We start from the raw sequence: 12,319 nt of genomic DNA, 5'->3' as shown, positions 1-12,319 counted from the left end.
TAAAATAGGAAATAATATTAAAAAGAGAGAGTTAAATACTGCTAAAACCAACTCCACATGATTGTATGATAATGCCTATATAATTAATCATCTTTCTTTTAGGGTATGCGCTTTTCTTTATGCGATCATGCTGATTTCATTCGATCCTCCTTTAACGCTTTTCTTTTTCTTTTTACCAACTTTGGGATCGGATGTGACCCTATATCACTCTGCCCACTATACGCCCAAACCATCCGCCACGTCTACTTTTCTTACCAATGGGTTCCACGTGTTCGGCTATGTTTAGGCCTACTCCAAATCCAGCCCTTTTCCCAGGCAACCGGCCCAATTTCAGTTTTGGGTAATGTCACACCTGCCCAAAAATGACTTATCGCCTGCTGTCAAATGGCCTTTCAACAGGGTTTCCTTCAAACAATTACAAATTTCTTTAGAAGCTTTCAGAAAAACTAAATGGCATCTATACATCTCAAGAACCATCAAGGGTTCCGAAGTGTTTCATAAGCAGCCATAATTAATAAATGATGGACCCCTTGAGGGCTTAAGAGCTTGCAAAGCTTTGCATAGTATTATTGTATAATGTACTTCCTTTACCAACTCTTGCAGTCTCTGTCATATTGTATATGATATTGCTGAACATAGCAAACGGTATTTGTTTTTTGGTTGAATAAAAAAAATTAAAATATTTGATTTTTTCTATTCAATTAAAAAAATAACTTATTGATATTAATTAATATAATTAAACTAAACTTATTGATAATAAGTTCACTTTAATTATGTTAATTAGTATCAATAAGGTACTTTTAGTTAAATAGAAAAAACCAAATATTTTGATTTTTTTTATTCAACAAAAAAATAAACACCACCTAAATTGAGAAAAAATTGAGTGAATGACTTTGTATTGCATGATTGCTTTATAAAACATCGAAATCCATGACAATAAGTCAAAATTAGCTCTATGATAACACTTTGATTCCCATTGTTATTCCACCATCGGATGAATTGATGTGCAATATAATAAGTCCAAGCACAAACCCCAATCCAAGCAGCCCACGTAAAAGAAATGTTGCAAAAAGGAACACGTATGAATGCAACAAGAGTTGTACAATGACCATGTATCCATCAATGGGTGCCGGTGTGAACGAATCTGCAAAACTGTTAAATAATAAAATTCTTCGGTAGGAAAAAAGCTCTACCAAGTAACTCAACCCTTCTAGAAGATGGATAACGTAGGAAATTTAACTGCCAGATCAAGGGAGGGGCACAGACACGATACAAGGTAATGGGTAAACCTATACATCAAATTTCAAACATGTTTAAGAAACAAATTCCATGTAAGCAAAATTGGTTTTTTTTTCACTGGGTTTTACTCTGTCAATCCAGGACCTGAATTTTCCAAATCAGCGTCTCCCATTCCTGTATCTTCCTCCTCTTCCTCACCTTCATCACCACTAATCTCTTCATTGTCCTGCCGAAGTTTTGCCATATGCTCAGCTAGTAGTTTATCATCTCTTTCACTCACCTGCACCAATATGCCAAAGTTTAAGAATATAGAATGGACAGGATAAATAATATAGATGTGTTTAGAAGGTTTTTAATGAAAAGGGATGATGAAAACAAAGTCCCTAGATGAGAGGGAAACAGCATTTGAGGAAACGTGATTAAATTAAAGAACACTCACAGCTCTTGGTGCTTCCTTCACAATTAGTTTTCCCTTGTGTTGTTCAATTTCTTTGGTACAAGCAGTGATTGCATTATTAAGAATTAACATTCCTTGCTCCTGCTCAACCAAGAATAAAATTAGTAATACAGAGAAGGGATGGTCAGATTTTGAACACTAGACAGTATGACCAACTGCTAGAACAGATGCCCGACCTTCCTAATATGTACTATATTTGGTCAGTAGGCAGAGCATTCATTATAGTCCATATTAAGAGATAATGAACCTAGGTTATTTTGGTTCTGCAACTATGAAAAAGCTAGAATACCATAAGATGCGATGGGCACAGAAAGAAGTTAAGAAATGTAACAACTTAATTCAGGCTGACTCAGTTAGCCATCCACTATCCACCTAGGTTTGGTTCTCTTTTTCTCATCCTAAAACCAGCTTAAAGAATATTATAAGTGAACCAGTACAACCCAAATGGATCAGTTTCCAAGCAAAAATAAATGAATAACCAGTACAACCCATGTAAAATTTGCACCAGTTAAACAAAAAAAAAGAATAATATACTATTTTCACAATTGATTTCATTTTATCCATTTAAATTTCCAATATTTTTTTAATCACATCTGAAACACACAAAACAAGTAAGTCACCTACTAAAAGCAATAGGAAGAAAACCATAATTTAATGAGTTGCAGTGTGTGCGTTTATACCAATTTAACAAGAAGACGTACGTATAATTAAACTTGTATTGGCTTAGATTAATTTTCCAAAATAGGAACACAAAATTAATCTACGTTGGTCAGTTCCCATACCTCCTAACCTAAGAGAAGAGCAGACATTCATGAGAACTGAAGGCAAGGATGAATTGCCACATGGATTTTTCTAAAAGAGTAAAGAGTACACAAATTTTCAAATGATTGTCAATAGTCAACATTTTTTGTTGTCATCTGATTGAATACTGTAGAATAAAATAAAAAAGGAATTAGGCCCTCACAGACATTAGGTTCTTTCTGCCCAGGAAGAATCAGAAACAATTTAAAATTGGTTTGTACTTAAACAAACTGAACATGATTTAAAAAAGAAAAAAAAAGAAAAGAAAAAGAATGTCATTTCATTAGCACCAAAGACTGAGGCACTTTAATCCGTATCTATCTAATACCACCTCAATGGCAAAGTTTTTTTTGGCTATAATCTGTAAAAAGGTCACTTTAACCCACATCCACTGCATCATGGTTTGATTTTTTATTTTTTTCAATATGCAGATAAGACGTCTACATTCACTCTACAGTGAATAATGAGAAAACAAAGTCATAAAAGAAAACTTGCCTACATCAACATAGTAGGGGAAACAAGATGACCAGTTACACAGTTAAATCTCAAGCTTACCTTGTCAAGAGTTTGAGTGGTTAGAACATAGAGGGGAGGAGCAACCAATTTTATTTTCACAGGGCAGTCTTTATTGCCGGCAGCTTCAGCTTTACGCATAGCTTCCTGCATAATAAAAAATTAAAAAAAAAATGTAACAATAATAAAAGATGATGATGATGATATTAATATTGATGTTTAGATTAAAAACAAAAACATAGTAGAACAGTAAAAAAAAAGGATTAAAAATAAAAAGTACACATATAAGGAACAAATTTCATGAGGAGGTCACTGAAGTTGAAACTAATCCATATGTAGGCCACTATCATATAAAGCATGGAGTTGCCGTTCCCTGCTCAAAGTATAAGTTTTTTCCAACCAAATTCTTCCTTTTGGAATAAAGTATGATGCTCCATCATTCACTTACCAATGAACAATGGGCATTTCCTAGTACTGTACTAATTTCAGTAATAAAATTAAATAGAAACTAATCAATAGCACCAGCCTCTCCCACTGTGATACCAAGCCGCACCACCACTTCTGTCCAGTCACCATTGACACAGTCTCATGCAAACACAGCATGGTTGTGCCCCATCTTCCACAAAACTTACAAAGATAAAGAAATAATGGTACCGGAAGAACAATCAATACCTTGATGTGAAGAACACCATCAAACTGGAAACATTTCATTTCTATGTCAGCACGGATTTTTAATGGTTGTGGTGTCATTCGCCTTCTAATGTTCTTGATCAAAGAATCCTTCACCTCCTCTGACATAGCAGGGATCACTTTGGTCACCTGTAATACGAGTAAATGACAAGTGGCCTTTAGTATGAGATATGGTTTTCAGTATTTATGCCAACGTAGTGCAGTAAAGACAACAGATACACTACCATTACCTCTTGGCCATCAGGACCAATTTCTTTGATTTCACGAGTTAGGGAATTCAGAACTGAATCAGGATCAGTCACAATCAATTTAAACGCCTGCTCAGAGAAAATTCTTTTAAGCCCAAATTCAACTGAAAAGTTAAAAAATTCTATGAAAGATATGCCTTTTAGATCACCTCAAAAGCATGCCCATATTTTCGGTACAGAGGCCACCCAACATGAATATACAGATCCTGTCATGTATATTATAGGTTAGAACAAATCCAGGAGAGGAACACTGTCATATTAGAAAATTAAAAAATGCGTCAAGTAGGTCAAAATAAAAGGGAAAAGGTAAATGATTCATAACAACACAATACCAACATATGGGAAAAGTTGAGTTTTCCAAGCACTAAGTTGCCTGTTGCATAAAAAATTTATGACAAGAGAAAGGAAAAGGGCAGAGGAAGCCCATATAAAAATGGGATGTAGACCGGAATGAAACAAAGAATCACTTGTTGAACCTTCCAAGCGAATGACAAATTCACAAAATTAAGGCCGAGTAGAGGGACCTACATTTCAGGTCGATCCTACTCAAAGTCCAAGAATAACTACATTTTAGGGCAAACATAAGTTGAGGGAGCACCAAAGTGCTCAATTTACAATTATTGATTTTTCAAATTAGTTCCAAAAACTTGGTAGAGTAAAAGATCAATTTGTGACTGCACCCGCAACAAACCATGCTACATATATACAAATTGATTCTTATCAAGAATGAATGGGGACAAGGTAAAATATTAATATTTGGTAAGCATTTGACTATATATATAAGAAGAGTGATCATCCCCTAAAGAAGATGACCCAGGCCAAAAATTTGACACATAATTTGCCCACACTGGTCTAAATTACCATGAGAACATCTTTATAAATGAAGGCATGCAAAATAATGTTTAGTGTAACATATTGGTTGGATTCTTGAAAATAGTTCCGACATGAGAAATCATCTGAAAAATAACCTATGAAACTCATGATGACATACAGAAAGCAACAAGCATAAAACATGACGCCCCTGAAGTGAATCAGAAGGAAACACAAAGCAAACAACTCTAGCAACATTCCCCACCCAAAAGGGGAAAAAAACCAAGATGTGCATCTTTTATATACTTCATGTGTCTGTTGGGGGCCTTCTTCTAGGTGTTTTCAATATATTTCTTTTTTGCAATGGCCAAAAAAAAAAAAGGTGTTTTATGATCTTCTCGGTTGGTTAAAAAATTAATTTCCAAAATTTAGAACTAGCTTTATTCCAATAGGTAGCACTTTTAGGTTATATTTGATTCGTAAAAAATACTAAGGAAAGAAAAAAAACACTTAAGGAAAATAATTTTCTCATATTTCGTTGTACTATAGAAAATGTAAAAAATAAAATAAAAAATCAAACATAATAAAATTAGTTAGAAACTTATGTATTTTCAAATCATTTCATCTTTATATTGAAAAATTGAAATAAGTTTGAAGTGGCATATAAAAATAATTTATTCATTTTAAATCTATTTTTTATTTTCCTTCACTTTTTCTTTCCTTCTATTTTTACTCTCTATTTTCTTTCACTTGCAACTTCCCTCAAATTTTTTAGGAACCAAACATAGCCTTAGAAGGCGTTTGATAAAACTTACTACTTAATGCTTAATGACTTAAGATCACTTTAAGTTAAATTATTCTTAAGCCATATTAAGTTATTAAGTTGATTTACCAAAGTCACTTTTAAAATTAAGTTGTAATATTAAGTTATTTTACCAAACATATTTAATATGTTTAATAATTTAAATTAGGTCATTAAATCTTAGTATGTTATTAAATTAATCTATCAACTAATGTCATTATACTATAAGAATCAAGTTTTATGAAACACCCTATATCGTATCCATGAGTAAGTGGAGAATGACCAACCAATTCTTGTTCTTCTAACCATAACGATCAGAATTTATTCTCTCTTTTTTGATAGGCAAACAAGAATATATAAAAGACACCAATCCAAACCAATCAGAATTTATTCCCTTATTTGATTGCATTTGGTAAAAAGATAACTGGGTTCTGTTCCAAGTAGGTGATCAAAATAAACCAATCACCATCTTAGCATATTTGGTGCACGTAATACTCATCCTGTTAAGCTTACCATATCCATCATTCATGAGAGTCTACATATAAAAAATTAAGTTCACTCAAACAATCCAAACTCTCGGTACCTTTTTTCCAACTACTCTATGGAGGGTGATTCATCTAATGACCTTTGGCTACAAATCCGGGATTTGAGAATTATTCAGCATTTGATTGGGGAAAATAGGGATAATGGAGCAAATGTTCACCATGTGGAGAATATCATGATGATGCAAAACTCACTCAATTGTACCATATCAATTTGACTTTAATGGTCTAGTAATTGAAAATTTTTAGCTCATGAGCCAAATTCAACACATTCTAATATGCAATGTAAAAACAAAATAACCAAAAAAAAGAGAAGGCAATCAACAATCAAAACAAGCAAAGCTAAAAGGCATTACCTCCAGATCAAGATTCATAGTCTCAGCAACATGGCGCATAATGGAATGAACAAGCTTGCTCTTATTGTATCTCTCCTCACAGACTTGAATATCCTCTTCCGAAACCCTTCTTTTGCTCAGATCAATATACCCTTTTTCTTTGTCAACCCTAAGCACCATGACAGGCTCTTGCCTGCCGACTTTGATGAGACTACTCACGCTACGAATCCGACGGCGAGATAGCTCTGAGAATAGAATCATGCCTTCGATGTTGTTATACTCCAATAAGGAGACGTAGGCTCCCATGTCAGCGATGTTCTTCACCTGAATCATCACCGCCATGTCCACCTCTGGATACTTGGCTTCGTACATCCGGCACTCTAGGTTCGGCGTGTTCGAAGCCATCGGCTAGGGTTCGGAGTCGTGAACGAAGATAGAATTCGTAGCTCTCCGTTTGGTTGCCGAGAAAGAGATGACGGTTTCTTTCCCTGACCAAAAGTGTTTTTTCACTCTGAAAATCTTTGGAGGTTCAGAAAGATATCATGCTTCAGAATCCAGAAATGAAAAAGAGGTATCAAAACGAGAGACGACGTCGTTTTAAAGTCCAAACGTAAAAATAATAAAATTTCGTCGACAGCAGGATTCGAACCTGCGCAGGCAAAGCCCAACAGATTTCGAGTCTGTCTCCTTAACCACTCGGACATATCGACAGTTTACATCACTGAAGCTTCAAAATTTTAAATAATTTATCTGTAAAAAAAAAATGTTTTTATTTAGTTAAATCCTTTGAAAAAAAGAAAAGAAAGTGTAAACATTATTAATGTGTTTACTAAAAATATTTTGAAAATTAAAAATGATAGTGTTACAATACTTATATCATCTTATTAGGCGATGAAAGATATTAGATGTAAAAAAAATTACATTTAATAAATAAAAATCGATTTTAATCACATCCATGTCACTTATCATACCAACAAATCATAAAAATAATTGTAAAAAGAGTGAAGTATCATCATTCCAAAATGAGTATAATAAAAAAATTAAGCACCATTTCAAACAAACCCTTCTCCCAAACCCAACTTGATTTCCCAACAAATTAACTATCATGTTGTCAAAGAGCCCCATTGGTTACGATAATTAATAAGTTCATTTCTTAATCGTTAGATAGGTGTGGACCCCGTATTTCTACACATGTGCTTCCACTCGAATGGCGTGACTCGTTTTTTATTTATGTGGTGAAAATTTGATTTTTTTTTTTTTTTGGAAAAGGCTTATAGTCGCCACTTATTTTTGTTTTAATTTTAAAGTGAAAAACAAAATAAGAAAGAAAAACCCTAAATATGATTTCTGAAAGAAAAATGGGTTTGTGAAAAATCGAGTCTGGGTCTAGGGTTCGGGTTACCTATTGGGAAGGTACGGTGATAGACTATAATACCCCTCTAAACCCTAAGAATTAGATCTCTACTACTTTAGTTAATGCAAGTGTGACAATTGATTGATTAAACATAGATACCAAAAGAATATCAATATAGAAATAATCAAATGAACTAGAAATGCTAGGTGTGTACTTGAGTAGTAAGCTGATTGCTTCATGGAAAACAAAGGTTAGTAACGAATACAGAATAATCGCGTATGTCACGAAGCAAAGCAAGTCAATAAAGCATGACAATCAATCAACGAACGAGAAAATCCCATATGTTAGGCCCCACCAAAGCCCGATTTATTTTAGCATGAATTAACTCCATAAATTTCATTATTTGAAATTATAGAATTATTCATGCTTATAAAAAAATGAAAAAAAAATTATTAAAAAACAAGGAGAATTTATGAAAGTGCTTACCGGAAAGAAATGTGGTAGCAAATTTTATTAAAGAAATGAAAAATATTTAAAATCCAGGGAAAAAAAATATGCATGCCTAGTGGAAAATGGTAGGAATTGATTTATTAAAATTGGATTTATTTAAAATAAAGAAAGAAAAATTGAAGAATTAAAATCATTTGAAAACAAGATTTTTTTTTAAAATCAGTTTTTGAAAGCATGCATGAAAATGTAGGGGTGAGACACGTGGGTTTTAAGAATGGCCCACCAAAGGTGGCCATGTATGCCATGCAAGAGTGGGGTCCGGGGGTTTAAACGTGGGATTGCATGCCAAAGGTTGAGAACAATCAAATGTTGTTTTGTTTAAGATGCTTGAAATAGCAGAAAAAAAAATACAGGGCATTTTCCTATCAAGACTGGCTCATATGTAGCCAGAAAGAATGGATACATTGGTGAAAAAGATTATGTAGGAGATGAAGATGTGGAAAAACAGTAGGTGATATTTCTATGGGTTTAAAGAGATTGGTATTAGGTGCTTTTGCTAGCTCAGTCGTGGAAGATACATGACTATACTCAACAAGTGTCAGCAGTCCCACTACATCTTGGAAACTGGATAATCGGATGGTGAATAAAAAGAACTGACCACACAAAGAACCCATATGACAAGTAATGGTCTGTAGACAGTCCATAGTTCCATTAACCCTTTGGTAACATTGAGATCCACAAAATAAAGCCTTATATTTCTTGGTTGTATATCCAAAAACAACTCACATCAACATACCAACACCTGAAGATGGGGAGCTCAGAAACCATTTTTCGAGAAGAGAATGTAAGATCATGCCATGGGAGGTGGTTTCCGAAACCTTAAGTTGGTGACTCGATGGCTGACTCAGTGTGGACTCAGGTGTGTGAGAAGTCGAAGGTGAGACACCACCTTTATCATTGATCATATAGAATGAGGGTACGAAAATGGGTGAGGTCACCCCGGAGGTTATTTTGGTTGATTGATGGTTATCATCCAAAGAGCATGTCGTGGGGAGAAAGGAAAACCAGGATCTTGAATGTGTTAAGCCATGTACAGTTGTAACTAAACAAAATTAGTTAGAAACCTGTAACTAACCTGTAACTAGATGATTAGTTCTGGTATTGTTAGATAATTAGTTATAAGGTATAACTAACTTAAAATTCATATAAATATGTAGAGTCATGACTCACAAAAACAATGAATGAATCTTAGAGAATAAAGCTTTCAAAGATTCAAGAAACCTCTGTTCTACTTTGTTTTTCAATTTCATTTCATTCAGCTTTCTTTCACTTTTCACATGGTATTAGAGCTTTCAATAATGGCAGATCACTCAACCAATGTGACTCCATTGCAAGATTCTGGAGAAATTCCAACCTCTGGATCTGGTCTGATTACGGGACAAACTACTTCTCAGATGACGAATCAATCATTTACATTACTCGGTTAATCTCTTACGATCAAACTCGATCGCAATAACTTCCTCATTTGGCACAATCAAATGCTTAATGTGGTCATTGCAAGCAGATTTGATGATATTCTTGATGGAACCCGACCATGTCCACCACATTTTCTACCTGATCCAAATTCTACCTCTGCCACAACATTCAAATCTCTAATTGTAAATCCAGAATACATCACTTGGCAGCATCAAAATCGATTGATGATGAATTGGATTTATTCCTCACTCATCGAACCAATGATGACTCAGATCATGAGTTACAACACAACTCATGAAATTTGGGAATCCTTACGACAAAGTTTCGATTTTGTTTCTCGAGCTCATATAATGGAGCTTTGTCTGCATCTTCAAACTATACACAAAGGTGGCTTCAGCATGCTTAACTACATGCTACGAATACGTAATATTTGTGACAATTTGACTGTTGTTGGGAGAACTAGTGTCAAACAAGATCAGATTATGGAAATTCTGGGTAGATTAGGGCCTGAGTACAATCCTTTTGTAGTGACCATTACTTCATGAGTTGAATCAATATTTGTTGAAGAATTGCAAAGTCACCTCATGGTTTTTGAACGACGTCTTGAACGACAAAGATCTGTAGAAGAACAAAATATGATCCAAGCAAATATTGCTCTATTTCAGCAACAAAAGAACAGGAAAAAAACCTACAATTCTAATTTTCATCCAAATACCGGACAGATCTCAGGAAATGGTCAATTTTCTGGTGGTAACAATCAGAATTTTAAACCAAAGAATTATGCTACTGGACAGACCATAAGCAATAGTGGTAACTCGTCTAGAATTTCAGTGTCATATTTGTTCTAAGTTCGGACACACTGCTTTACAATGCTGGTATCGGTTTAACTCTGATTATCAGCCAAAAGAATTTAAACATTCCACTTCTAACAATCCTCAGGCTATGACTCCAACTTCTGCAACAATGGGAGACACTTCTTGGTTTCTTGATGCAAGATCTACACATCATCTCATATCTGATCTGAACAATTTAACAATCCATAATCCATTCACTAGTGGTGACAAAGTAATTGTTGGAGATGGTAAGGGTTTATCCATTGCAAATGTTGGTAAATTTTCTCTTGCCTTTTGAAATGGTTCTTTGGTTTTCAATGATGTCTTACACATTCCCTATATTACCACCAATTAAGTTAGTGTGCAACGATTTTGCTCAGACAATGGCACCATTATTGAATTTCATCCTTCTCATTTTTTGGTGAAGGATCAGAAAACGAGACTTGTTTTTCTTCAAGGAAAAATTGAGAAGGGTTTCTATAAACTTCCTGCTGCAACAAGAGTTGTTGGTCATCCACTAGCATTTTACTCTACTAGTAGTATTTCAAATCCTGGTTCTTTGAGGCTCTTGCATAATAGACTTGGTCATCTCTTTGTTGATGTAGTTTCCAAAATCTTATCTCTTTGTAAAATACCTTTGAAACATGACAATAATAACCCTATATGTGAGTCTTGCCAATTGGCTAAAAGCCATCGTTTGCCATTTCAAAGATCCACTTCTAGAGCAATAAAACCATTTGGTCTCATCTATGTTGATCTTTGGGGTGCAACTCCTATAGTTTTTGTCAATGGTGCTCGATATTTCCTCTTGCTAATTGATGATTTTAGCATATTCTCATGGTTGTACCTTTTGGAAACTAAAGATGAAGCTTTACTTATGTTCCAATGTTTTCAAGTCGTGGTTGAAAGACAGTTTTATACTAAAATTCAATGTGTTTAGTCTAATGGGGGAGGGGGGAGGGAGGAGGGTGAGTTTCAAGCTTTTTAGAATTATTTAGCTACAAATGGTCTTCTTCATCAAGTCTCTTGTCCTTATACTCCTCAGCAAAATGGAAGAGTTGAAAGGAAGAATCGTCATGTTGTGGAAGTTGGTATTTCTTTGTTAATATAAGTTGGTATGCCTCTCAAATATTGGTCATTTGCATTTCAAACTGCTATTTTTCTCATAAATCGGCTTTCCTCTACTGTTCTTTCACAAAATTCTTCTTATGGAGTTCTTTATAATCGTTTACCTAATTATACATCTCTTCAAAGTTTTGGATGCTTGTGTTTTCCTTATCTTCGCCCTTATGCTTATCACAAGCTAGCAAATAGATCTATTGTTTGCTATTTTTTGGGTTATAGGGTTAAACACAAGGAATTTCTCTGTTTGGATATGGCTTCCTTTCAGATATATGCTTCCCACCATGTTGTATTTGATGAAACCCAATTTCCATTTTTAACAAAGTCTTTATCCTCTCAACCAGTATCATCATCCAATTCTTCTTCAATACTTCTTGATTCTGGTATTCTCTCTATTCCTCTACCATCTTCAAGGAATCCTAATAATCCTCAACCTATTTTTTCTTCTCCCATTACTATCCCTACTGATTTTGTTCCATCTCATCCTCCTTCCTCTCCTACTTTACCACAATCCTCTACTCCAACCTCCACTATCGATCCTCTTTCACTTCCAAACCGAATTATTGTTACTCGTAGCCAAAATGGCATTTTTAAACCCAAAAAAATATTCAGCCTTGTTATCCAAACTATTGTTGTTGAACCATCCT

The 12,319-nt window shown here is 34.5% G+C and overlaps 1 protein-coding gene and 1 non-coding gene across 2 annotated transcripts; both read right to left on the bottom strand.

Annotated features, from left to right (window-relative positions):
• Positions 1–959: 959 nt before the first annotated feature.
• LOC117915622 (eukaryotic translation initiation factor 2 subunit alpha homolog) lies at positions 960–6,972 on the bottom strand. The gene is made up of 7 exons (XM_034831233.1): positions 6,459–6,972; positions 4,098–4,154; positions 3,931–4,017; positions 3,683–3,829; positions 3,053–3,157; positions 1,679–1,777; positions 960–1,519 (listed from the first exon to the last, which is right to left on the bottom strand). Exons 1-7 carry the CDS (start codon positions 6,840–6,842, stop codon positions 1,364–1,366), a joined length of 1,035 nt encoding a protein of 344 aa, XP_034687124.1. The 5' UTR covers positions 6,843–6,972; the 3' UTR covers positions 960–1,363.
• A 93-nt stretch (positions 6,973–7,065) lies between these two features.
• On the bottom strand, positions 7,066–7,147 carry TRNAS-CGA. The gene has a single exon. It is a non-coding gene; the product is annotated as a tRNA-Ser (tRNA).
• Between the last annotated feature and the right edge of the window lie 5,172 nt (positions 7,148–12,319).

This window comes from Vitis riparia, chromosome 6 (genome assembly GCF_004353265.1).
Source record: "Vitis riparia cultivar Riparia Gloire de Montpellier isolate 1030 chromosome 6, EGFV_Vit.rip_1.0, whole genome shotgun sequence".
NCBI lineage: Eukaryota > Viridiplantae > Streptophyta > Magnoliopsida > Vitales > Vitaceae > Vitis > Vitis riparia.
Note: the sequence above shows the minus strand (reverse complement) of the source record. Positions and strands in the feature narration are given on the sequence as shown.

Coding starts and splice junctions, on each gene's coding strand:
- LOC117915622 (XM_034831233.1), bottom strand. CDS start 6,842: ATGGCTTCGAACACGCCGAACCTAGAGTGCCGGATGTACGAAGCCAAG. Junction 4,155..6,458: donor CTATGAATCTTGATCTGGAG/GTAATGCCTTTT, acceptor TATACATGACAG/GATCTGTATATTCATGTTGG. Junction 1,520..1,678: donor TGAAGGAAGCACCAAGAGCT/GTGAGTGTTCTT, acceptor ATATTGGTGCAG/GTGAGTGAAAGAGATGATAA.